We start from the raw sequence: 27,411 nt of genomic DNA on the forward strand, positions 1-27,411 counted from the left end.
CTCGCAATCGCGTTCCTGCTTCTTATCTGCTGTGGTGTGTGCACAGTCGTGGGTTGGCGACTAATTTTATGCACACACACACAATCTGTCTCTGTGCTCACTCTCAATCGCTTCTCTTGCGATTGCGTTTCTTCCCTTCGTACAATTCCTGTCTGGCGTGTGTGGTAGGGCAGAGGAGCTGTTCCTCTGCACTCCACAGCTCCACCTGCCGACAGGAATTTCCCTCTGCAGGTGCATAGCACCTAGCCTGGGTGTCCTCAATAATACGCTTGTGGAGGAAATCCGCCGCGTCAGCGCACGTCTGGTGCGCTGACCACGGAGGCGATTCCACAATCGTTACAATGACACTTTACAAAGGACTTCCAATCAGAAAGTGTGGGAAGAGACTGCAGCTTCCATTTCATCAAAAGACACTTCCTGCCGTAAAAAAATAGTATTCTGATCAACTTCTTTTTAAATTTACTGCAGGGAATGTCTATTACAGTGAAAATAATGTAATAAAAAAGTGCTTCATTTTTTCAATAATAGTCCGTGTTTGCCTATTGTAAAATCTTTCCTCTCCCTGATTTACATTCTGACATTTATCAAATGGTGACATTTTTACTGCTGGCAGGAGATGTCACTGGAAGCAGCTGTTATTTCCCACAATGCAACAAGGCTCCCACAGTGTGATATCAGGACCTCAGAGCTGTGAGGCGCTGACATCACACTGTGGGAGGGGTTTCACCACAATATCAGCCATACAGAGCCCTCTGATGATCCATTTGAGAAAAGGACTAGATTTCTCAATGTAAAGGGGGTATCAGCTACTGATTGGAATGAAGTTCAATTCTTGGTTACGGTTTCTCTTTAACTGACTTAATAGTCAGTGATAAGGTAATACAATTACTGGCAAATGCAACTTGCAAGAAATGGACCACTGATTTGTAGTACTTCTGTACCTTCACTGAACCACACAAAATGCAAGAAATTAGCAGCCCCCATTCCACATTAAGCCTACTAATCATAGTCAGTCTAATGTTAATGCAGCCCCTTCTGCCCTTGAGTTAATAGTGCTTAACAAGGATACATCAAAATTGATCTCCAGATATTAGAATTTTCTCCTGCTGCATTCACAAGCAGGTAACATTTAGGCCATTTGTGATAGGTGGCAGTTTGAGTAGTCCTCCTAGCATCTGAACATTGGGAGAAGCTGACCAAAACTTTTCATAAAATTGTGATATATGCTTAGGAATAAGATAACGAAACTCAAATGGCTCCATCAGATCTATTATTGACCTGTTACAGTTCAAATTGAGCCTGGGCAGTATGCCTCAGTTACAGTGATCGACGGAGGATAATAAATTCTCACTGCAGCCGTGTGAAATCATGGAATCACTCATTCAAAAATATCTGATGTACAGTGGCTTGCAAAAGTATTTGGCCTACTTGAAGTTTTCCACATTTTGTCATATTACTGCCACAAACCTGAATCAATTTTATTGGAATTCCACGTGAAAGGCCAATACAAAGTGGTGTACACGTGAGAAGTGGAACAAAAATCATACATGATTCCAAACATTTTTTACAAATCAATAACTGCAAAGTGGGGTGTGCGTAATTATTCAGCCCCCTGAGTCAATACTTTGTAGAACCACCATTTGCTGCAATTACAGCTGCCAGTCTTTTAGGGTATGTCTCTACCAGCTTTGCACATCTAGAGACTGAAATCCTTGCCCATTCTTCTTTGCAAAACAGCTCCAGCTCAGTCAGATTAGATGGACAGCGTTTATGAACAGCAGTTTTCAGATCTTGCCACAGATTCTCGATTGGATTTAGATCTGGACTTTGACTGGGCCATTCTAACACATGGATATGTTTCGTTTTAAACCATTCCATTGTTGCCCTGGCTTTATGTTTAGGGTCGTTGTCCTGCACCCCAGTCTCAAGTCTTTTGCAGACTCCAAGAGGTTTTCTTCCAAGATTGCCCTGTATTTGGCTCCATCCATCTTCCCATCAACTCTGACCAGCTTCCCTGTCCCTGCTGAAGAGAAGCACCCCCAGAGCATGATGCCGCCACCACCATATTTGACAGTGGGGATGCTGTGTTCTGAGTGATGAGTAGTGTCAGTTTACTGCCACACATAGCATTTTGCATTTTGGCCAAAAAGTTCCATTTGGGTCTCATCTGACCAGAGCACCTTCTTCCACATGTTTGCTGTGTCCCCCACATGGCTTGTGGCAAACTGCAAACGGGACTTCTTATGCTTTTCTGTTAACAATGGCTTTCTTCTTGCCACTCTTCCATAAAGGCCAACTTTGTGCAGTGCACAACTAATAATTGTCCTATGGACAGATTCTTCCACCTGAGCTGTAGATCTCTGCAGCTCATCCAGAGTCACCATGGGCCTCTTGACTGCATTTCTGATCAGCGCTCTCCTTGTTCGGCCTGTGAGTTTAGGTGGACAGCCTTGTCTTGGTAGGCTTACAGTTGTGCCATACTCCTTCCATTTCTGAATGATCACTTGAACAGTGCTCCGTGCAGTGCTGGGCCGAAATTACGCATGAGCGTAATTACGCATCGTAATTCAATGTAAATTTACGCGTAAGCGTTACGCGTAACTTACGGTCTTACGCGTAATTATTTACGCGTAAGACCGTAAGTGGTATCGTAATTACACTGTCTACCGTAATTGCTAGGCATGCGTAATTTTACGAATACTTACGCGTAATTTTACGCGTAATTACTAACGTAAAATCTCCCATTTTCTAAGAGTAGCCAATCAGTCAACATCCTAAGCAACCAATAGTATCTTCTCCCGCCCTTCAGTATAAGCGTACGTTTTGACGCATACGAATATGTACGCAAAAACTGTCACATTGACGGCTATTGCGTACATATCGTCCGCATGCGTCAAAAAAATACGCATTAATGGGTATTACGGCACTACGCGTAACATCGTAGTGTAAGCGCCTTCATTACGGTATCCTTACGCGTAATTGCGTAAGTTTACGCGTAATTACAGTGATGTACCGTAGATAATTTCCTTCGCCGTAACCGTAATTGCGTAATGCGTAATAGCGTAAAATTACGCGTAATGATCCGTAAGCGTAGATTTTTCCATTACGAGCAGCACTGGCTCCGTGGGATGTTCAAGGGTTTGTAAATATTTTTGTAGCCTAAGCCTGCTTTACATTTCTCAATAACTTTATCCCTGACCTGTCTGGTGTGTTCTTTGGACTTCATGGTGTTGTTGCTTCCAAGATTCTTTTAGACAACCTCTGAGGCCGTCACAGAGCAGCTGTATTTGTACTGACATTACATTACACACAGGTGCACTCTATTTAGTCATTAGCACTCATCAGGCAATGTCTATGGGCAACTGACTACACTCAGACAAATGGGGGCTGAATAATTACGCACACCCCACTTTGCAGTTATTGATTTGTAAAAAAATGTTTGGAATCATGTATGATTTTCATTCCACTTCTCACGTGTACACCACTTTGTATCGGTCTTTCATGTGGAATTCCAATAAAATTGATTCATGTTTGTGGCAGTATTGTGACAAAATGTGGAAAACTTAAAGGGGGCCGAATACTTTTGCAAGCCACTGTACATATTTTATACCATATCAACACCAAAAGGCATCCTCAGACAATGGCAACAACTTATTATACCATAAAGGAACGCTAGGAGACACATGATAAACCCGGGAAGACACCAACTTGCCTTCTCTCTTGTACATTAGCTCTTCTTATTACACAGCTCTGCATGCCTCCAAACTTTTGGAGACAGGAAAAAAGGATACCTTAATTATCACCCCTGGCCCACCTCCAATCACATCGTAGAGTATGCGCAACAAAAATGGGCGTGGTAATAAGAGTGTAATGATCGTTGTTGTGACTAAACCATGAACAGAAGATGACTGAGGTTTGCATGGGTTTGAAAGATAAAGAGAATCTGTGAGTTTATGTAATTAAAAAAAATGATTCTTACCTCAGAAGAAGGAAGCCCTAATGAGGCCTCCCCATCCTCCTAAGCAAAGCCGATCCAGCACTTGGCATCCCTGAACAGTCCATAACAATAATAATAACAGTGGCTTCCCACTTTGGCACCGGCAGAAACAGCCGAGCCTGATCGGGTCTGCTCTACTGCACAGACACAGCTCGCCCCTGTGCAGTAGAGCAGATGCGATCGGGCGCGGCTATTTCCATTGGAGCCCAAGAGGAAAGCAGCTAGTGTGCCTGCTCCCTCCCACCTTCCTTCCAAGAGGTAAGTACCTCCAGGGCACTTTTGTTTACTTCAGGGTCACTTTAACCCTTAGTTGAAATCTACATCCTAAGCGTGGCTGTGCAGCTCTGACAGGACATAGATTTCACAATTATCGCAGCACGCTCCCGTCAATCCCGGCTAGAGGGATTCGCATACAACATACTATATTTTTGCTGCCGAGCGTCCGTTTTTTTCCCTGCGCGAATTCAAAGGCAGCCTACTTATTTAAATAGGCTGAATTAGCGTGCGGGAAATGCAGTAAATTGCCTCTAGTGGACACGAGCCCTAACATTGCACATTATCAGTATGTGCAATGTATGTGCAATGTGCAGCAAATTCCCCACTTCCCTCATCCTTGCCTCTTTTCTTTAACCTCCCTGGCGGTTTATTTTTTCTGCAAAAATTGCAGAAATCCAATTTTTTTTTATTTTTTTTTATGTTTCATGTAAAGCTACCAGAGTGGTAGCTACATGAAACTCCACTAGAGGGAGCATGCGTCCCTCTAGTTCGATCGTCGCCGGCAACAATAGCAAACAGGGGAACGCCTATATAACGCGCTCCCCTGTTTGGCTTCTCCTGTCGCCATGGCGACGATCGGAATGACGTCATGGACGTCAGCCGACGTCCTGACGTCAGGAGCCTCAGATCCAGCCCATAGCGCTGCCCGGAACTCATTGGTCCGGGCAGCGCAGGGCTCTGGCGGGGGGGGGGGGTCTTCCGCCGCTGCGTGCGGGCGATCGCCTGGGAGGGTAAAGAACAAGCGACACCCATGCTAACCTAGAGATAAAAAACACATATATAAGTAGATAAATACTATTTCTACTTACATAACAGATGTATTGTGCTATCCACGTAATGATTCCTGTGAACTTTATAAAGGAAAAGCAGAAAATCATATTCTAGGCAGTGGCCATCTTGCCAAGCTAATGCTCACATCATATCCTCCCTGACTCTTGTTTTCCCCCCTCCCTTCTCTTGCTCATTGTGTATTCATTAGCTGCCCTCCTCCCAGAGTCTTCAGACACTGCCACTGAGGTGTATACTAGGAACTGCACTGTCTTATCCTCCAATCACTGAGCCTTGCTTGTAAACATAAGTAATCAGAGGGTGTTTCTGATAAGCAGCTATATAGGGAAATAAATGGAAGAGGAGGAATATATTATAGATAAAAAGAACTCCCAGCATTCAACTCTTTGGCACTGTTTGGCACTAGGGCCAGTGCTCCTAAAGTATGTGATAACTACAAACCTCAACTTCAGAAAAGGTTTTGCAAGTTTTGAATGCAGGATTAGCATCTTTATCACTTAATACACTCAGACCAGTTGCTGTTGAAATTTGATTTTTATGGTGACGATACCGCTTTAAATGAGCTTCCAGTGGCTCGTTCAGGCGTGTGGCAGACTCTGACTTCCTTTGTAGAACGTCATCATGTGACTAACCACTTGACACAGTCAACAGAGCAAATGCAAATCAAGCATGAGGCTGCCCTGCACCTGTACAAGTCAATGGGCTTGATTCACAAAGTCCTGCTAACGCATAGCCCGACCGTGCTATGCGTTTAGCACGCAATGTGACGCACGTGAAGGTTTGCACGCGTAATGATTTAAATGTGTGCGCTAACGCGCCAAAGTGCGCGCGGACGTAAATCATTACATGCGCAAACCTTCACGCGCATCAAATTGCGTGCTAAACGCATAGCACGGTCGTGCTATGCATTAGCACGGCTTTGTGAATCAAGCCCAGTGGGACTTTTGCAAGATGGTAAGCTCTGCTTAGGGCTGCAGTCGGGCATAAGGATAGATAAAACACAGGGAAACTAACTGGAAAGGATAAAGGTCTTAAGGTGCCCACTAATGATCCAATCTTGATAGATCAAATCTATGTAGTATAAGGTGAACATACTGTAAAAAGCTACTTTAGGTAGTCCTTCATATTACATTCAAGTTGTAAGAAGGTATCATTAGTGTTCAAGTTTGTCTAATTAGTTGGCACCTTTATTTAGGAGCAGGGAACATAACGGCGCCCTATTAGGGGGGAGCTTGAGATTTTGTAAGGAGGCAGGACACGGGACTGAGCACCAGAATCCAGGATAGCAAAGGCCAAATCGGAATAATTGAAAGCTATGGTCTGCTTTAAACTTAATAGTTTAATGTGAAAGAAAAATCCTTCAACCCTCCCAGACATAAACGGTTTTGGGCAGGCCCGGATTTACCTCACAGGAGCCTATAGGCACAGATGTCCTGGCACCCTAGACTGCACCCTCCATGAACCTACCCTCCATGAACCTGCACCCGCCAAACTGCACCGCAAGTAAGCTGGCTGCCCCAGCTGTCACTTCTCCCTTACTTCCCTTGCCCCTCATAGGTAGCTACAGGTTCCCCTTAGTATTAGATAGCCAGAGCTATCTTCAGTATTAAGTAGCTAGAGGTGCCCCTAAGTATTAAGTAGCTAGAGGAAGCTCAATATTATATAGCTAAAGGTGGCTCTGTCTGCAGGGGGTTCTTGTCAGTGAAATGCCTAGAGCAGGGTGAGTAACCTCTCATTTGCACTCTTATCAGGACTCTGAATAGGGAAGAAGAGATGGAGGCGCTCAGGGAAAGGAGTGAGCCGCCTTTCCATCATCAGGCGCCTGTAGGCACGTGCCTACAGTGCCTTATGGTAAATCCGGCCCTGGTTTTGGGCTATTACCACAACCCAGAGGCTGCATGCACCATCTTCTCAGCCTATCGCCCTCCAACTGCACATATGTGGACATTTTATTTCACAGGATGTGTAAAAGAGCATGGTAAAATGCACTAACCACCCTTAAAGTGAATGGAAACCGTATTTAAAAAAATGAGACAGATCATTACCCAAGGAGAGGGAAGGCTCTGGGTCCTATAGAGCCTTCCCACTCCTCTCCCGGTGCCCTCGTTCCGGTGCTGGCTCGTCAGGTAGCAGTATTTGACTAAATTAGTCAAATACTGCTTTACCCGGCCGAAGGAGGATTCAGAAGTCTTCAGGGAGCCAGAGTGCTCCTGAAGAAGGGCTGCCCTGTACTGCGCCTGTGCAAGCACGCTCTCTTGCACGCTCACGCCTGTACAGTATGGAGCCGCACGTCTTCGGGAGGACACGGCTCCCCAAGATTTCCAAATACCCTTTCGACAGGGGATTGAAACGGGGGAGCCAGAACAGGATAGAGGGCACCGAGAGAGGAGACGGAAGACTCTATACGACCCAGAGCCTTCCCTCTGCTTAGGTAAGTATTTGCTTCATTTTTTTTTTTAAATGCGGTTTCCATTCACTTTAAAACCAACACTGTACTTGGCATGTGTGAATAAGGTCTGGCCATTGCCAAATAATCAATGCCGCTTTATGCACGACTTTTTCCCTACATGCATGAGCGCTTAGCTCTACTGGGCATGCACAGACTTTACTCTTACATGCGCAGTATGGTTAGGCTTGTACACAGATATGCGCACAGCCACAAGATGAATAATGTACAGGCAGGGCCGGCCTTTGATATGACCGACCGGAGCGGTCGCCAGCTCTCAAGGGCGCATGCGCCCTGTTGCCCCTTGCTGTCTCTCCCTGCGTCCTCTCCGTCTGTAATTAGAGCAGGACTACAAGAACATGGTCGCCGATGTCCACAAATGCGGATAATAGGTGGCCATTTTCTTGTAGCCCTGCTCTAACTACAGATGGAGCGGAGACGGGGAGAGAAGAGTGACGAGCGTGGAAGTCAGGTGAGTCATTCTCTTTCCAGCCCGCTGCCGCAGAAGGGGGGGGGGGGATTGACTGGGGGCATACTACCTACATTGGGGGCATACTACCTACATTGGGGGCATACCACCTACACTGGGGGCATACCACCTACACTGGGGACATACTACCTACACTGGGGGCAGCTATGCTACTACACTGGGAGCATACAACCTACACTGGGGGCAGCTATGCTACTACACTGGGGGCATACTACCTACACTGGGGGCATACTACCTACACTGGGGGCAGCTATGCTACTACACTGGGGGCAGCTATGCTACTACACTGGGGGCATACTACCTACACTGGGGGCATACTACCTACACTGGGGGCAGCTATGCTACTACACTGGGGGCAGCTATGCTACTACACTGGGGGCATACTACCAACACTGGGGGCATACTACCTACACTGGGGCATACTACCTACACTGGTGCATACTACCTACACTGGGGGCAGCTATGCTACTACACTGGGGGTATACTACTTACAGTGGGGGCATACTACTTACACTGGGGGCAGCTATGCTACTACACTGGGGGTATACTACCTACAGTGGGGCATACTACTTACACTGGGGGCAACTATGCTACTACAATGGGGGCAACTATGCTACTACACTGGGGGCAACTATACTACCTACACTGGGGACAGCTATGCTACCTATATGGGGCAACTATACTACCTACACTGGGGGCATTTATGCTACCTATATGGGGACAACTGTGCTACTTACACTGGGGTAACTATACTACCTATACTGAGTGCTACTATACTAGCTACCTTTACTGTGGCAACTATATTACCTATGCTTGGTTACCTACACTGAGGGCACCTACACATGAGATCCTATACTGAGGGCGGCTATACCTGGCTACCTACCTACACTGAGTCTGAGGGCATTTTTTGGGGAGGGACGCACCATAGCTATAACGAGCGTTGCAAATTGTTGGTGCTATATATGGGCCTGTGTGTGTGTGCGTGCATATGTGTGTACGCGCGCAAAGAGGATGGGGGGCACCAAAATCTGGTTTCGCTCAGGGTGCAGTGAAACCTAAGGCCGACCCTGCATGACATCATGCAGTTGGAGGGGTTTCACCACAATAATAGCCATACACTAGGCCAGCTGAGTTACCCCCCCCCCCCCCCCCTCCAATAAAACTGGAAGATTAATTGGACAAAACAAAAAAAATACTTAGGGCTCTTTCACATCTAACAACGTTTGCAGGAGCCGCTCTCCTGCACGAATTGAAAAGCCTGCACCGTGTCGTCGGGATGTTGCGGTGCGACGCAATCAGCCACGGTAGCAATGAATTCACCTCACAGGAAAACGCCAGCTACCGACGATTAAAACTTCCCGGGTGTGTCGAACTACTACACACCAAAACGCAGCATCGGGTGTGAAAGGTAAAATGAAAGTCTATGTACTTTCATTTTACCTTGGTTAATGCAAAGTTTTGACTTTGTGTTACACCGCAGAAAATGGGCTCTGGTGTGAAAGAGCCCTTACCTGGGTACCCTCCTAGAGCTTCCCACATCCTCTTTTCGAACACCGATCCAGCGATGAGACCATTGGAAGTTTACGTTTGCACTCCTGTACGAGAAGAATCGCAGCTGCACTGCGCAAGGACAGTTCACACCTGTGCAGTAGCAAGGAGCCGATGCTTGGCGGAAAAAGCCAGGCCCGTTTGGCTTTGTGCCACTGACTGCACCGTTCCGAGTCTGCACCTTTGTAGTGCGACCAAGCTTAGACAAGCCCTTGAGGGTCCCAACTTTGAAACTGTGAGGAAAAGGATGGGGAAACCTCTAGATTATGTAGAACCCATTAGGGGCACTTTTTTTTCCACTTCATGTCCTCCTTACGTAGAGTGACCAGAGTCCCGGATTGCCCGGGACGCGTCCCGGATTCGGGGTCCGCTGTCCCAGGCAGCATGAGGTCCCGGGAAACGTCCCGCTTTCAGCAGCGGGACGTCCCGGCCTCGGGACTCTGGCCACTCTCTCCGCATGAACTGGCAGCGGCGCCAGCCTCCTCTTCCGGTGTCTGCTCCGACACCGGCAGGCGAGCAGGGCTACGGCAAGATGGCTGCCGAAGCCCTGTACTGGAGACTATGTGTCTCCAGTACAGGGCTTCGGGCGCCATCTTGCCGTAGCCCTGTCAGCACGGGAGACTTCAGGAGGAAGGTGGTCCCGGGAGCAGCGCGCCAGAGGCCGGACACTTCTGCCAGGTGAGTAAATGCTTTCTTTTCCAGGTGAACTTTGCCCGCATTGGGTTTCTTGCCTGGTGAAATGTTTGCCCGCAGTGCGTTTCTTGCCTGGTGAAATGTTTGCCCGCATTGCGTTTCCTTTCTGGTGAAATGTTTGCCCGCAGTGCGTTTCTTGCCTCGTTAAATGTTTGCCCGCAGTGCGTTTCTTGCCTGGTGAAATGTTTGCCCGCAGTGCATTTCTTGCCTGGTGAAATGTTTGCCCGCAGTGCGTTTCTTGCCTGGTGAAATGTTTGCCCGCATTGCGTTTCTTGCCTGGTGAAATGTTTGCCCGCAGTGCGTCTCTTGCCTGGTGAAATGTTTGCCCGCAGTGCGTTTCTTGCCTGGTGAAATGTTTGCCTGCAGTGCGTTTCTTTTCTGGTGAAATGTTTCCCGCAGTGCGTTTCTTGTCTGATGAAATGTTTGCCCGCATTGCGTTTCTTGTCTGGTGAAATGTTTGCCCGCATTGCGTTTCTTGCCTGGTGAAATGTTTGCCCGCATTGCGTTTCTTGCCTGGTGAAATGTTTGCCGCATTGCGTTTCTTGCCTGGTGAAATGTTTGCCCGCATTGCGTTTCTTTTCTGGTGAAATGTTTGCCCGCATTGCGTTTATTTTGTACTGACATGTTTGCCCGCATTGCATTTATTTTATACTGACATGTTTGCCCGCATTGCATTTATTTTATACTGACATGTTGCCCGCATTGCGGTTATTTTGTGCTGACATGTTGCCTATTGCGTTTATTATCTGGTGTCCGGGGTAACTGTTACTGCATTTATTATTTAATGGTCATAGATGGCTATGTTTGCTGCTTTGTGGTTACGGTATACTATTAGCATCACACAGTTTCTGCACACCCATGATGCAAAGTCTCGTTTGTCCACATCATGGCGTAAACACTGCTTTCTTATGCCTCGCTGTTACATCATTACGTTAGCTCCGCCCATACAATGTCATGACCACGCCCATTTTTCACCGCAGTGCGCAACTCCCCCCCGCCCCCGGTCTTCGGCGCTGCGCGCTCCTCAGTCCTCCCCACTTTTCGCCGCGGCGCCCCCCCCCCCCTACGCCCCCCTCCCCGTCCCAGGTTGGACCCACAAAAATCTGGTCACTCTACCTTACGGCTGGGATAAGAAGAAAATATTCATAACAACAGTGGAGGAGGCAAGACAGCTAGAACTACTCTGGATAATAATTATAAGACAACTGCGACTCAAAAATTCACTTGGAAACATTATGTCAGATACACTGTGTCTGCCACAGCTCCACAATGAGGTAGCGTGGCCGAGCGGTCTAAGGCGCTGGATTAAGGCTCCAGTCTCTTCGGGGGCGTGGGTTCGAATCCCACCGCTGCCATAATTGTTTTTGAGCCTAGGCCTGTCTGATATGTTTTCCTACTGCAGGAAGGCAGCGCCACCTGCTGGCTGTGGACTGTGACGGGCGCTAAGCATTGTGGGTAAGAGGAGCCGCTCCCCACGTGTCTGTGTTACAGGAGACAGTATGGCTGCCGCCTGAGTACCGGAGAAGCAGTTCCTGGAGTGGCGCTGTGCAGGTAAGCTGAGCTGGCGGCGTAGTGGGAGCACACAGGCAGCAGGAGAGGGGAGCCATTGTGTGCCCGGGGCCTGATCATGCTCCATCACAGTACAGGAGGGAGAGAATTCAGGCTGCCACTTCCCTACATGTCACTTCCTGTAGCGCGTGCATGCTGGCACTTGTAGTTCTACTGCTGTTTGCACCTCCTGACTAGTGGTGTTTCTAAACTAGAGACTGCAGCATGGAACGACCGTTACATGGGATAGATTATAGAAGGACCAGCAATACACAGTGTGTCAGGCCTGGTGTAGTCACTACAGCTCCAGGAGTACACAGAGTATCAGGCCTGGTGTTGTCACTATAGCCCCAGGAACACACAGTGTGTCAGGCCTGGTGTTGTCATTATAACCCCAGGAATACACAGTGTGTCAGGCCTGGTGTTGTCACTATAACCCCAGGAATACACAGTGTGTCAGGCTTGGTGTTGTCACTACAGCCCCAGAAATACACAGTGTGTCAGGCCTGGTGTTGTCACTATAGCCCCAGGAACACACAGTGTGTCAGGCCTGGTGTTGTCACTATAGCTCCAGGAATATACAGTGTCAGGCCTGGTGTTGTGACTATAGCTCCAGGAATACACAGTGTGTCAGGCCTGGTGTTGTCACTATAACCCCAGGAACACACAGTGTGTCAGGCCTGGTGTTGTCACTATAACCCCAGGAACACACAGTGTGTCAGGCCTGGTGTTGTCACTATAACCCCAGGAATACACAGTGTGTCAGACCTGGTGTTGTCACTATAACCCCAGGAATACAGTGTGTCAGGCTTGGTGTTGTCACTACAGCCCCAGAAATACACAGTGTATTAGGCCTGGTGTTGTCACTATAGCTCCAGGAATATACAGTGTCAGGCCTGGTGTTGTCACTATAGCTCCAGGAATATACAGTGTCAGGCCTGGTGTTGTCACTATAGCCCCAGGAATACACAGTGGGGTTGATTCACTAAAGTGTGATAACTGCTATCACAGCATTTATCACGCGATCGGTTTCTGTGCGGGCGCAAAGCATTACTCTGCGTGATAAACTAAGGTTTGCTTGTTTCACACGCGTGATCGTGCGCAAACCTTCGTTTATCACGCAGAGTAATGCTGTGGGCGTGCAAACCGCCACGCGCAGCAGATCACGTGATAGCAGTTATCACGCTTTAGTGAATCAAGCCCATTGTATCAGGCCTGGTGTTGTGTATCAAGCCTGGCATTGTCACTACAGTTCCAGGAATACACAGTGAATCAGGCCTGGTGTTGTCACTACAGCTCCAGGAATACACTGTCAGGCCTAGTGTCATCACTATAGTCCCAGGAATACACAGTGTGTCAGGCCTGGTGTTGTCACTACAGCCCCAGGAATACATAGTGTATCAGGCCTGGTGTTGTCACTACAGCCCCAGGAATATACAGTTGTCAGGCCTGGTTTTGTCACTACAGCCCCAGGAATACACAGTGTATCAGGCCTGGTGTTGTCACTACAGCCCCAGGAATAAGTGTATCAGGCCTGGTGTTGTCACTACAGCCCCAGGAATACACAGTGTATCAGGCCTGGTGTTGTCACTACAGCCCCAGGAGTATACTGTATAAGGCCTGGTGTTGTCACTACAGCCCCAGGAATATACAGTTGTCAGGCCTGGTTTTGTCGCTACAGCCCCAGGAATACACAGTGTGTCAGGCCTGGTGTTGTCACTACAGCTCCAGGAATACACAGTGTATCAGGCCTGTAGGTATCAATACAGCCCCAGGAATACACAGTGTATCAGGCCTGGTGTTGTCACTATAGCCCCAGGAATACACAGTGTATCAGGCCTGGTGTTGTCACTATCGTCCCAAGAATACACAGTGTATTAGGCCTGGTGTTGTCACTATAGCCCCATGAATATACTGTATAAGGCCTGGTGTTGTCACTATAGCTCCAGGAATACACAGTGTGTCAGGCTTAGGCCACATACAGACATCAGACCATAGTCTTTGGAAAATGAAAGATCACAGACCAATCTTACCACCCTTCCTGTAGTATAAGAGCCATACTCTACACAGTCTTTTCTATGGAGCTGAACTCCACATCAGGAAAAATCTTGGCAAGATGCTGCACACACAGAAGCTGTACAGACACAAAAGATCAGTATCTGCAAAAGATCTCTTCCTGCCAAAAATCCATTCCTGCAAATTGCAATGATAGTCTATGAGATCTGCAGATCATCATACACACATGATTTAACTGACATTCATCTGCAGATCTGAAAATCCATCCTGGTGGATCTGATCTGCAGATGAATGTCAGTTAAATCATGTGTGTATGATGATCTGCAGATCTCATAGACTATCATTGCAATTTGCAGAAATGGATTTTTGGCAGGAACAGATCTTTTGCAGATACTGATCTTTTGTGTCTGTACAGCATCTGTGTGTGCAGCATCTTGCAAAGATTTTTTTCTGATGTGGAGTTCAGCTCCATAGAAAAGACTGTGTAGAGTATGGCTCTCATACTACAGGAAGGGTGGTAAGATTGGTCTGTGATCTTTCATTTTCCAAAGACTATGGTCTGATGTCTGTATGTGGCCTTAGTGTTGTCACTACAGCCCCAGGAATACCCAGTGTGTCAGGCCTGGTGTTGTCACTACAGCCCCAGGAATACACAGTGTGTCAGGCCTGGTGTTGTCACTACAGCCCCAGGAATACACAGTGTGTCAGGCCTGGTGTTGTCACTACAGCCTAGGAATACACAGTGTGTCATGTCAGGCCTGGTGTTGTCACTACAGCCCTAGGAATACACAGTGTGTCAGGCCTGGTTTTGTCACTACAGCCCTAGGAATACACAGTGTGTCAGGCCTGGTGTTGTCACTACAGCCCTAGGATTACACAGTGTTTCAGGCCTGGTTTTGTCACTACAGCCCTAGGAATACACAGTGTTTCAGGCCTGGTGTTGTCACTACAGCCCTAGGAATACACAGTGTGTCAGGCCTGGTGTTGTCACTACAGCCCTAGGAATACACAGTGTGTCAGGCCTGGTGTTGTCACTACTGCCCCAGGAATACACAGTGCGTCAGGCTTGGTGTTGTCACTATAGCTCCAAGAATACACAGGGCTTGATTCACAAAGTGGTGCTAACCTACTTAGCGCGTCTAAAGTCTTTAGACATGCTAACCAGGGTGCAAAGTAGGTTAGCACCGGATTTCTCAATCAGATCGCGCGCAAAGTCCTATGCGTGCACTAAGTCCCATAGGCTTTAATGGGCACTTCGCGCGGAGCGCTCTGTGGAGTGCGTGCGTAAAGTTTTGCGCGCGAAAAGCTCATTTAGACGTGCTAAGGGGGTTTTCACATGCTAACAGTTAGCACCGCTTTGTGAATCAAGCCCACAGTGTGTCAGGCCTGGTGTTGTCACTACTGCCCCAGGAATATACAGTGTGTCAGGCCTGGTGTTGTCACTACTGCCCCAGGAATATACAGTGTGTCAGGCCTGGTGTTGTCACTACAGCCCCAGGAATACACAGTGGGGTTGATTCACTAAAGCGTGATAACTGCTATCACAGCATTTATCTCGCGATCTGCCGCATGTGGCGGTTTCTGCGCGGGCGCAAAGCATCACTCCGCGTGATAAACAAAGGTTTGCTTGTTTCACACGCGTGATCGTGCGCAAACCTTTGTTTATCACGCGGAGTAATGCTTTGCGCGTGCAAACCGCCACACGCAGATTAGTGAATCGAGCCCAGTGTATCAGGCCTGTAGTTGTTACTTCAGCTCCAGGAATGCACAGTGTATCAGTGATGGTGTTGTCACTACAGCTTCAGGGAATACACAATGTATCAGGCCTGGTGTTGTCACTATAGCCCCAGGAATACACAGTGTATCAGGCCTGGTGTTGTCACTACAGCCCCAGGAATACACAGTATATCAGGCCTGGTGTTGCCACTATAGCCCAAGGAATACACAGTGTATCAGGCTTGGGGTTGTCACTACAGCCCCAGGAATATACAGTGTGTCAGGCCTAGTGTTGTCACTACAGCCCCAGGAATACACAGTGTATCAGGCCTGGTGTTGTCACTACAGCTCCAGGAATACACAGTGTATCACGCCTGGTGTTGTCACTATAGCCCCAGGAATACAGTGTATCAGGCCTGGTGTTGTCATTACAGCTCTAGGGATACACAGTGTATCAGGCCTGGTGTTGTTACTATAGCCCCAGGAATACACAGTGTATCAGGCCTGGTGTTGTCACTACAGCCCCAGGAATACACAGTATATCAGGCCTGGTGTTGCCACTATAGCCCAAGGAATACACAGTGTATCAGGCCTGGTGTTGTTACTATAGCCCCATGAATACACAGTGTGTCAGGCCTGGTGTTGTCACTACAGCCCCAGGAATACACAGTGTGTCAGGCCTGGTGTTGTCTCTACAGCCCCAGGAATACAGTGTCAGGCCTAGTGTTGTCACTACAGCCCCAGGAATACACAGTTTGTCAGGCCTGGTGTTGTCACTATATAGCCCCAGGAATACACAGTGTATCAGGCCTGATGGTGTGTCTACAGTTCCAGGAATACACAGTGTATCAGGCCGGGTGTTTTCACTATAGCTGCAGGAATACACAATGTGTCAGGCCGTGTGTTGTCACTTCAGCTTCAGGAATACACAGTGTATCAGCTGGTGTTGCCACTACAGCTTCAGGAATGCACAGTGTATCAGGTCTAGTGTTTTTACTACAGCTCCAGAAATACACAGTGTATCAGGCCTTGTGTTGTCACTATAACCCCAGGAATACACAGTGTATTAGGTCTGGTGTTGTCACTATAGCCCCAGGAATATACTGTATAAGGCCTGGTGTTGTCACTACAGCTCCAGAAATACACAGCGTATCAGGCCTGGTGTTGTCACTTCAGCTCCAGGAATACACAATGTATCAGGCCTGGTGTTGTCATTACAGCTCCAGGAATACACAGTGTATCAGGCCTGGTGTTGTCACTATAGCCCCAGGAATACACAGTGTATCAGGCCTGGTGTTGTCACTATAGCCCCAGGAATATACTGTATAAGGCCTGGTGTTGTCACTACAGCTCCAGGGATACACAGTGTATCAGGCCTGGTGTTGTTACTATAGCTCCAGGAATACACAGTGCATCAGGCCTGGTGTTGTCACTACAGCCCCAGGAATACACAGTGTGTCAGGCCTGGTGTTGTCACTATAGCCCCAGTAATACACATTGTATCAGGCCTGGTGTTGTCTCTAAAGCTCCAGGAAAACAGTGTATCCGGCCTGGTGTTGTCCCTACAGCTCCAGGAATACACAGTGTATCCGGCCTGGTGTTGTCACTACAGCTCCAGGAATCCTAGTATGTGTACAGGAGTTCCCTTGACATCGACTTAAAGTGTACCTGAGATAAAATAAAGACTAGTATCTATACTTCTAAACGGCTTCCTCCAGGGCCCTGTAGGCTGTGGGTTCCCTCATCATCCTTCCGGGCTGCTCCTCCGGTAAATTCCTCAGTCATGCTCCACTGTGCATGCGTGTTCCTGGTTAAACGTGCTCCCAATCACAGTGTTCTGCAGTTAGCCTTAGTGAACTGTCCATGTGCAGCACACTCTCAGTAACGGGAACGCAATGGGGAAGGGGGTGTGGGGCCAGTATTGTGCATGCACAGTGGAGTACGACTGGAGAATTCACCGGAGCTGGTTGTGGGACAACGGAATTGCTGGGAGGATGGCAAGGGAGCCTACAGGGGGCTGGATAAAGCCCCATGTAAGTATAAATGCTTGTCTTTATTTCAGCTCAGGTTTCCTTTAAAGTACAACTGTAGCAAGAGTGCCAAGGAGGCTGCAATATTTATTTCCTTTTAAAGTGTAACTGTCCGGCATAAAATCAAAAATTCTTTATTTTTATGTGGTAAACAAGTAATAAGGATGCTAACTAGGCAATCCAAAAGTTAAAATCACTGTTACTTTTTTTGTTGATAAATGATTATTCCCCAGTTTACCTGTTTCTTGAGGGGGCCATACACCTAATGATTTTCCCGCCGATATACAGCAGATTTGATCACACTGATCGAATCTGCTGTGAAATCGTAACGCAAACGATTGATTTCCATCCAAAATCAATTGTTCCTGTCGAGCCGTCCGTGCTGAAGATTTTTCTCGATCGCCGGCGGGTCGGGAGTGCATCGATAGCGGCGTTCAAATGCCGGACGACCAACGCAATACAGCGGCAATACATTACCTGATCCGGCCGGTGCGTATACCCGCTGTCACCGGCGGCTCCGTCTCCACGCTGGGCTCCGAGTCTAGCAGGCTTCACTTCTTCCTGTCCCGGCAGGAAGTTTAAACAGTAGAGCGCCCTCTACTGTTTAAACTTCCCCGGACAGAAAGAAGTGAAGCCAGCCGGAGCCCAGCGGAGAAGGTGACAGCGGGGACACGCGCCGGCGGAGCAGGTAATGTATGTGGGGCGGGGGGCAGCGGCAGCACCACCACAGATTGTGATTGGTATCCTGCTAAAATTGATTCACAAACTGTTTGCAGTAAAGGCAGCCATACGATCCATCTCTGATCAGATTTGATCAGAGAGGGCTCTATCTGTTGGTCGAATCTGATGGCAAATCGACCAGTGTATGGCCACCTTTATTTGGTACACACAACATTTGGTACGCACTAAGGAAGTTGCAGGGCATGCTGGGTTGTCTTTTTTTGCTTTTCTACTTTCCCCTCAGACTTAACTAATGCAGCCTGATTGGCTGAGGCCTCTTTCCCTCCTTTTTTCCCTCCCACACCTCTGTTCCTCTCTGATTGGCCAATATTTCTCATGCTGAGACAATATACTTTCTATAGTGGAGGGCGGGAAATGCATGTACAATCAGGTAAAGGAGAGTAAGGGAGGAAATGACATCAGGATTGGCTTCAAAATAGCCACAGTTAAAATGGGAAATGCTAAGGATTTTCTCTTTTGTTACTGTAGAAAAATCACTAAAATCAAAACATGTACAGTGCAATACATATGTTATGTAAGTAGAGCAAGTATTTATATACTTATATATGTGCTTTTTTTCTGAGATAATATGGCTGACAGCTCCTTTTTAAGCAATACCTGTTGCCTGGCAGCCCAGCTGATCCTCTGCCTCTAATACTTTTAGCCATAGACCGTGAACAAGCATATGCAGATTAGGTGTTTCTGACATTGACAGATCTGGCAAGACTAGCTGCATGCTTGTTTCTGGTGTGATTCAGACACTACTGCAACCAAATAGATCAGCGGGACAGCCAGGCAACTGGTATTGTTGAAAAGGAAATAAATATGGCAGCCTCCATATTTCTCGCACTTTAGTTGTTTTTTAGGATGCAGCACGCCAAATCTTAAGCAACGTCCAACCCCCAAGCTCATTGTTCTCCTATTTACTCAGCCAGAACCCACTTTGTTGTGCGCTGCTCATTGTGCATCCTTCCCTCTCCATAACAACAGAACATGTCACTAGCCTGCTGGGAAGCATCGCTTCTGTACAGACTTATCCCTGAACTGTACAGTCCTGAACAAGCAGCAGTCCTAGTACGGGTGTATGCGGTTCCGTATGTTGGAAGTGTGCTGGCCAGGTTTTCATACACAATTGTCATACCCTTACGCCTTGTAATGGGCTACAATATTTTCACTTAAAACAATTGTCATTGATTGTTTTGGATTTCTGTTTAGAAACAATTGAGGTACAAAAGTTGTACTAGAATGTTTGTTGCATTCTTTAGGTTAGGATTGAACCCATTTCTGCACGGCAGCCTGAAGATCCCAGTCTTTTGGTCCGTCTTGCGGTAGTATGGAAAGTGAAGATGACGATCCAATCGTACAAGAGGTAAAGAAATGTACTTGTATGAGGTGTAGGATATTTTTCCGATGCAAATAAATTGTAATCCACTTAATCAGGCTGATAATTCAATTGCCAGGATTTAAGAGACTGGGCAGAACATAACAAATCAAAATTCAAAGGGACCTTGTCTCCAAAATGTTGTGGATTGCTACAGCTACTGTAGAAACCCCTCAATGAGATTGGCTTTGAGTTTTGTTGAGGGGCTCAGCCACGTCTGTGGATATGTGGAATACAGGGCTGTGGAGTCAGAGCAATTATGGGTACCTGGAGTCGGATTCGGTGGTTTCAATAAACTGAGGAGTCGGATAATTTTTACATTCTGGGAGTCGCACACCATACAGGATTGCGAGGTGCTGGACCACCAGCAGATTAGCAGTCTAATCGAAATCCAAGAGGTTATCATTCTGAATATCCTTTGACAAAGGGGACCCACTGTGGCCTCGAAACGTTTGTTGGTTTACTGAATGGACATGGGCACCTTTATGTGAATTAAAACAGCTTTTTTTAACATGGAGTGTGCAGACCTCTTGGATTTTGAGTTGTCCCCATACATAATGGCTGCAGCCTCCAACATTACCCCAACTAACAGGTGTGGTCATCGCATCTCCCCATTTGTAACATGCGTGGCTGTCACATCTCTTGTGTAAAGGCCCGAACATGTTTAGAAGGTCTTGGCGATCAGAACTTGGGGTTGGCTGAGGCTGCCGATAGCAACCACCTTCGCTGAAAGGTGCACCGGCCTCCCGGACAGTGATCTGCCATGCGTATCATCTCTGCTGATAGCATGGCTTTGCGCTTGCCCCGCCTGCTGCAACACGTCATGTCTGTGCTGCTTCATCGACCCTCTAAACCCCCCTCTCCCCTGCATTGCAACAGATGGCATCATCTGTGCTGGCTGAGTATGCATCTGCACAGCCTTGGCCCAGTGATGTTGCTCGAGACATCACATCCTGATCCCCATCGGGCCACTTCAATTGAGATTGTGTACAGCAAGTAACAGGCGCAGCTGTCATGTCTAGTGTAACAGGGTCGGTTATCATGTTCTTCTGTGTGTACCTACCTGATGTATACTTTGTCCCTTCACTTTCTAGATTGTAAGCTTAGTTGAGCTGTGTATTCTCATGAATCAGTTTATGCTTCTGTATGTAGCGTTATCATGTGCACCCCTTTTTATTGTACAGAGCTTCATAATATTTTGTCACTTCATAAATTAAAAAAAATATGAAATATCCAGATATTTTTTTTTTTATTTGTTTTAGTTGTTTCTGCTGTTTTCATAAGTGGAAGTTTTATTTATTTATTTTTTTTAGATGGATGTTTTCCTGGCTAAGAGCCTGGCGGAGAAGCTCTACTTATTTCAGGTATTCTTATTGGAATTTGCCTATAATGTGTGCAGTTGGGTACCGTGTGGTGCCAGTTCTGTAATGTGGTATGTAGCAGGATTTTAACATGACCATTCACCATACAGAGAGGCTCCCTATGCTGGACTTTTCATTCGGTTTGGCACTGTTATTGGCCTGAGGAATCGGGCTCAGACCCACGAAACGCGTTGCCTGTGCAATTACTAATAAAATCTTTTGTACCACAAAGATTTTTCTTCATTGAGATAAGCTACCTCATTTCCTTATCGATTTTAAACTGTTTTTAAACATTTTTATCATACACCAGGGCGCCTCTTTTACCTAATTAGTATCATACAATCCTGTTCAATCCTACCACTTTAACGTAGTATGAGAGCTTACCTAAGCTATACAGTAGCTTATCCGGCACCGATGGGGATTGGCTGTTGCTGGATAAGTGTGCTTCCTGGTTGCTTGAGACTCGATGTTAAAAATAGGCCTAGCTAATACAGTACTGTACCCCACTCTATATACATACGATGAGCTCTGAATTAAATGTTTAAAATACAGTGACTGAAAGTATATTATTCGTGGCGGAGCTAAGGAACCCAGTCTTTAAGCACAGCAGAGCCCAAAAACAGCCTAAGAAGTTAGCCTACAGGCCCTACACCACTGTGAGGACTGCAGGTGATTTGTGCAAGTTAGTTGAGTTCTGGATAACTGGGACTCTACATCATTTTCATTTTGCCATGCATTTTCACAGTGTTGATTTTGGCAAGTGTGATCCTTCCTTAACGCGATCTACCTGTTCGTTAATTTTATTGGATTGGTGGAGAACCATCTTCCTCGATTGATGGAAATATCTGTTCGAATTGACAAATGTACTTGATCGAGCAGGATGTAAAATATCAGTCGATCATAAAGGATTAGTTTAATGTTCACATGACTTTGATCAACACAGAGTTGATTTTTGGTATCGGGGCACAACAACATTCAGCTCAGTGAGTGAAGGAGAATAGCCAGGGTCTCGCTTGCAGTGTGTGGGCCACTAGTCGATTTACTTTTGATCAACCACACTGTTTTTGATCACCCGGTAAAGTTGTTTGCGTCATTTCGATGGAAAATCAAGTAATGTATGGGCTTGCATGCTTTACATTGGGTGGGGAATTTTAAACACTACAGGCCACCACCCCCCTCTATTGTTGTAGTGGTGATCTCTCTGCATCTAGCTCCAATAACGTGATAGATGTGACATTTGGGAGGGGTGGGGCTTATCTCTGTCCTATGCTGGATGGTTTTGTCTTTCACTTGTAGTGGAACATAGCGCCCTCTTTCAGTGTCCGCCACCCACCTCCACTCCCACAGCTGCACCTGATGCCACCACCCACGGCACAATAATGCAGCAATATGGATACTTGTAATGTATGCTGACCTACAGTGAATAAACCACTTGTATTAATAGACGGATGGTGCATGTGCTTTTTTTTCTTACTGGATACAATGAATGGGCATCTTTAAACTGTGACCATGCATTTCCAATATGTGGAAAAATGTACACTGCTGCTTTGTAATACAGCACACAGAAACATTAAAGGAGTGTGATAGAGACAGGCAAAAGCATGTCTTTCCTGTGTATTCTGTGCATGGGTCAAAACACAACAGTGTAAATTATCCCTAACAATTTAAGACATGTTTGAGCAATTTTCGTCTTATATAATTTAACCCACATTTTTTTTTAATTTACTTAGTACCCGGTCCGCCCAGCATCGATGACATATGATGGAGTTCCACATTTGGCAGCAAGGATTAAACCAAAGCAACAGAAGGTAAAATAGGTACATTCATTTTTTGGGGATGGGGCTGCTCTGGCCTCTTTTCTGTCTGAAATTAAGTCAAAAGCGGTACATTTTTTTTCAAGAATTTTAGGCCTCCAATTTTTAAGTCATAATTCACCAAAATATGCCAGAACAAAAGCCTGGTAGACATCCTGCGTATAAATAAAAGACTAGAAGACAAATTTTTTGAATTAATTAAATTTATGATTAAACTTTAAAGAATACCGAGGTGACATGATGATAGACATGGGTATGTACAGTGCCTAGCACACATAACTATTCTGTGTTCCTTTTTTTTTTTTTTCCCCGCCTGAAAGAGTTAAATATCAGGTATGTAAATGGCTGACTCAGTCGTGAGTACAGTGTGACCCTCACTGATAAGAAATTCCAACAATGAAACACTGTCCTAGCAGAAAATGGCTTCTGAGAGCAGGTAGGAGATTAAAAGGGTCAGTAGTTCATAGATTTTAGCTCTGGCATACTTCAATGAATGTGTCATTGAGCAAAAACAAAACAGTTAAAACTTAAAAATTAGATTTAAACATAAAACAGGAATATCTTAAAAAGTCATTTTTAATAGAAGGAAAATAGATACAATCGTTTACTTCATTTGTTTATTTTTTTTGCCTCGGTTGTCCTTTAAAAATTGTGAAACTGTACAAATAAGGCAGGCAGAGTGTAGTCAAAATCCAGGCAGAAGTTGGCACGCGCACATATGCGCACACACACCCCTGACTGGTGGCATTACCAGGACACCTAGCGGAGGATCCATGCAGCCTGGGAAGACAGGGAGGCACCAGTCAGCCTGAAAGGGGCTGGAGGAAGCCCCAGGTATGAATACATTTCTTTTTCTTTTCTTCGTTTCAGACTTCCTTTAAGGGCCAAAGCAATTTTTTTTCTATTGTTACAGAGTGATCACTCTGTGATCAGCTCACAGTGATCATAGGGCCTTGGCTTCTGCCCACTGCATGGAAGGTTAGTGGCGACGGAGGGGCGATCACGGCAGGAGCATGCAGCAACAGGTGAAATCTACATCCTGTCAGAGACTGGACTGCACAAATGGAACGTAGATCTCCCTTCACACAGTCCCATAGAGGGAATGCTCCATTTTACAGTTTATTTGCCTGAGTTTTAACAAAATATGCTTATTCTCTCATATTGTAGTACACGGTACAAAGCCTTCAATGTCATGTGCTGTACAGAAAATAAGATAAAAATCTGTTTTTCCAGGTGGAGATGGACATGGCCATTAACACTGGCAGTCCTAATTATTGTCGCAGCAAAGGAGAACAAATTGCACTTAATGTTGATGGCACTTGCACTGATGAGACCAGCACCTATTCCACGTAAGTTTACAGCCTACCTGTAACCAGATCTCTGGGGCACGGTTTGATATTTTTCTAGCTCATCATTACAGCTTGTGACTCAGGACTCTTCTCCCAGCCCTGGTCCTGCTGGGGCAGACAGGACTCAGCAGTAAAGTGAAATTAAAATTTGCTGAAAAATTTGGCGGAAGTTTAAGGCTTGGTGTGAAACATGCCCCAAATAATTTTCTCTCTGTCTCACCGATGCAAAAGTCTCCACAAAGTATGAAGTAAAATCCGTTGTTCCTTTCACATCTTTTTAGCTGCGCTAGTTTACTGCAAAATATGATTTTGCATTCTAACAACAGAATGTATTTGCTATTATTTAGCTTCAGGTGAGCAAGAATGAGCTACCATGATGCATCACTGCTGAATATACAAATCCTCCCTTCTGTCCCTAAATGCCAGACACATCCAGAACTGCAGGAAGAGTTTCCTAATTTCCCTGAACTGGCTATATAGCATGCTTATTTTTACAGTCTTACTACTCTATCATGTATACAAGCAAGAAGTATGACCACATATAGCACCACACCTTGAGATTCAAAAGGTATTAACAATTTTATTTAAATAATCATCACATAGCACCATAGAACAAAATTAAAAACATCTAAAAACCAAAAGAGCACCTCATCTCACTGGTAAAGATCCATAAAGGAAATGATCACAATTGATAGCTGTAATAGCAAATAAATAATATCACCTGGGTAGCTCAGTATAAGAGCTGCCACAGGGATTGAACCCGGGTTCAGAAAGCCATACATACTAAAGTGCAGAGATACTGTATAAACCATGATCAAAAGACATATAAATGACAGTAAACAACCTGTGGAAAAAAGTGCATAACGTGCTAATACATACCATACAAGATCAGCCCAATAGCAACCCATGGATGCTGAATAATAGTGTGGTATGATGCTGAGACCGTCCTAACAGCATGGGTGGCAAACAAAAGGAAGAGGCTTACGTGACCCGGATGAGGATAAGGCCAGGGAGATGCCCAGAATGAAGGAAAGACCCCCGGTAGACTTCTCTACCGGTATCGCGGCAGTCACGCCGCTTTGTGCAAGAGTGGGGGATCCATCCATACTCTATCATGTATGCAACCATTTTGAAGTTGTTTCTCCTCATCAATGAATGGCCGGGGTTAATACGGCTCTATGTGGTGGGACTTGTTCATGTGATGTGCTACAGAGTACCCAGGTAGGTCATGGTGACCGAGAACCACTAAGATATATTATTAGAATCACTAAGAGACCAAAAAGCCCTCTTACAAAAACAGTATGCTAAGGCAGGATTAACACCTGTAGCAAAGAACCAACAAAGTAGACAGCACTCCATAAGACATCCTCCAATGGTTATTTTTGTCTGAATGCAAACTCAGTTGCTGCTCCAAATGTCTTTTGGAAAAAAAGTGCAGAGTGTCTTAAAAGGAATGGAGATGGAGTAGCTCCTTATGCAAGGATCCAGATACGTCCGGTGGGAGTGCGAGGACTAGATGTCAACGTGCCAATTGCATCATTACGTGTTTCAGCGGAACACCGCCTTCGTCAGGTGACCCAAGAGGTCATCAGATGTGGTCATCTGATGACGCAATGTTGACATCCGGTCCCCACAGTTGGTACCTGGATCCTTGCACAAGGAGCTGCTCTGCTGGCCACAGTACAATTAAAGGCAAAGGAGGTTTACCTCTATCTGAGGGAGACCTGGACCTAGCACAATGGCGTCAATTCACCAGAGGTTACCAACCTATTTATCTCTTGGGAGGTAATTTACCTCCTGTGATATCTCCAAATAGCAATTCTCCAGAAGTATAGGGGAAAATATCGACAGAGAGAAATGCAAGAGATAAATGTGAGATAAGTATGAGATAAATAAGTGATAGTTAGTAGTTAGTTTTTCTCCAAATCACAATTCACCAGGGAAGAAAGGGGGTGTGTCCATTCGTTATTTTTTCATCTCTTTATCCCCTGAATGAACCTGGAGATATCGTGGTTTTCACACAGCAGCTGCTGCTGTGGAAGATGGAGCCTTTTGAGCTTACTCTGTTAGGCCTGGTGCACACCAAAAACCGCCTGCAGATCCGCAAAATGCTAGCAGATTTTGAAACGCTTTTTCTTATTTTTCTGTAGCGTTTCAGCTAGCATTTTGCGGTTTTGTGAAGCGTTTTTTGGTGTAGTAGATTTCATGTATTGTTACAGTAAAGCTGTTACTGAACAGCTACTGTAACAAAAACCGCCTGGCAAACCACTCTCAAGTGCTGTTTTTCAGAGCGGTTTGCGTTTTTCCTATACTTAACATTGAGGCAGAAACGCCTGCGCAATCCAAAATCTGTAGCAGCCCGGGAGTATGCGTTTCTGCAAAACGCCTCCCGCTCTGGTGTGCACCAGCCCATTGAAATACATTACCCAAGCGTAACCGCAGCCGAACCGCTCTGGTGTGCACGAGGCCTTAGAGCTTGCTTCTATTATGAGGAGACGAAGGCGCAGGAGGAGGGTCTGTTTAATCGCCCCTTGTATTTTTCGTGAGAGAACAGTTCTTGATAATTTTACTGAGACAGAGGTGGTGAAGAAGTTCAGACTCACTCGTGATATGATTTATGATATGATCCGGCAGTAAAAGGCGGGAATACTCTGGTCAGGTAGTGGTAAAACTCCGCCCTCTACCCACAATGCTTCACTTTCAAGCTTACAGAGAGGAAAAGTATCCCATGTAAATCATTAATACCGATTACCTAACTCTCTGCTTTCTCACACTTTCCTCATGCATATCTCTCCATTATCCCCTGCTATCGAACACTTTTCTCTCTGTCCTCTCACACTGGTGAATTGACTCCAGAGTGTTAAAATACCTCATGAGATAAACTACCTACCCTTTTTCTCTTAGTAAATCCTCTCTGGTGAATTGACGCCAATATGTGCGATATGCTTTCTACTCGCTACTATCTTGTAATTCTGATTTTAATTTAATTACCTTGATTGTATTAAAAGTTTAATGCACCATAGAGTGCTTCATCTCCATTCTTTTTCAAGATTTACACCTGGCCTGTGTGTTTGCAGTGCAATGTCCCGCCCCTGTCGCATCACAGTGCACAAAATGCCTAACATAAGACCCTGCAGCAGAGTGCACCGACAGGGTCCTATGCATAGTGCCGCCCCTGTCCCAGTGACGTACTCCCAGAGATTCCCAGGTTTCCTTGCTGGTTTTCTATTGTTCTGC

General features: G+C 46.1%; 1 protein-coding gene and 1 non-coding gene across 3 annotated transcripts in view; both read left to right on the forward strand.

Annotated features, from left to right (window-relative positions):
• Positions 1 to 11,512: 11,512 nt before the first annotated feature.
• On the forward strand, positions 11,513 to 11,594 carry TRNAL-AAG (transfer RNA leucine (anticodon AAG)). Its single transcript has one exon. It is a non-coding gene; the product is annotated as a tRNA-Leu (tRNA).
• A 75-nt stretch (positions 11,595 to 11,669) lies between these two features.
• The window catches only part of POLR3E (RNA polymerase III subunit E), a 52,486-nt gene continuing 36,744 nt past the window's right edge, over positions 11,670 to 27,411 (forward strand). The window contains exons 1-5 of one of the 2 annotated variants that reach the window (XM_068244621.1): positions 11,670 to 11,790; positions 19,535 to 19,638; positions 20,964 to 21,014; positions 22,742 to 22,819; positions 24,059 to 24,174. In XM_068244621.1, the coding sequence (XP_068100722.1) occupies positions 19,603 to 19,638; positions 20,964 to 21,014; positions 22,742 to 22,819; positions 24,059 to 24,174 (281 nt within the window). In that variant the 5' untranslated portion in view covers positions 11,670 to 11,790; positions 19,535 to 19,602. Of the gene's footprint in view, positions 11,791 to 19,534; positions 19,639 to 20,963; positions 21,015 to 22,740; positions 22,829 to 24,058; positions 24,175 to 27,411 lie in introns of those variants that run through there. The other variant, XM_068244622.1, reaches the window with a different exon arrangement.

This window comes from Hyperolius riggenbachi, chromosome 7, assembly GCF_040937935.1.
Source record: "Hyperolius riggenbachi isolate aHypRig1 chromosome 7, aHypRig1.pri, whole genome shotgun sequence".
NCBI classification, from domain to species: domain Eukaryota; kingdom Metazoa; phylum Chordata; class Amphibia; order Anura; family Hyperoliidae; genus Hyperolius; species Hyperolius riggenbachi.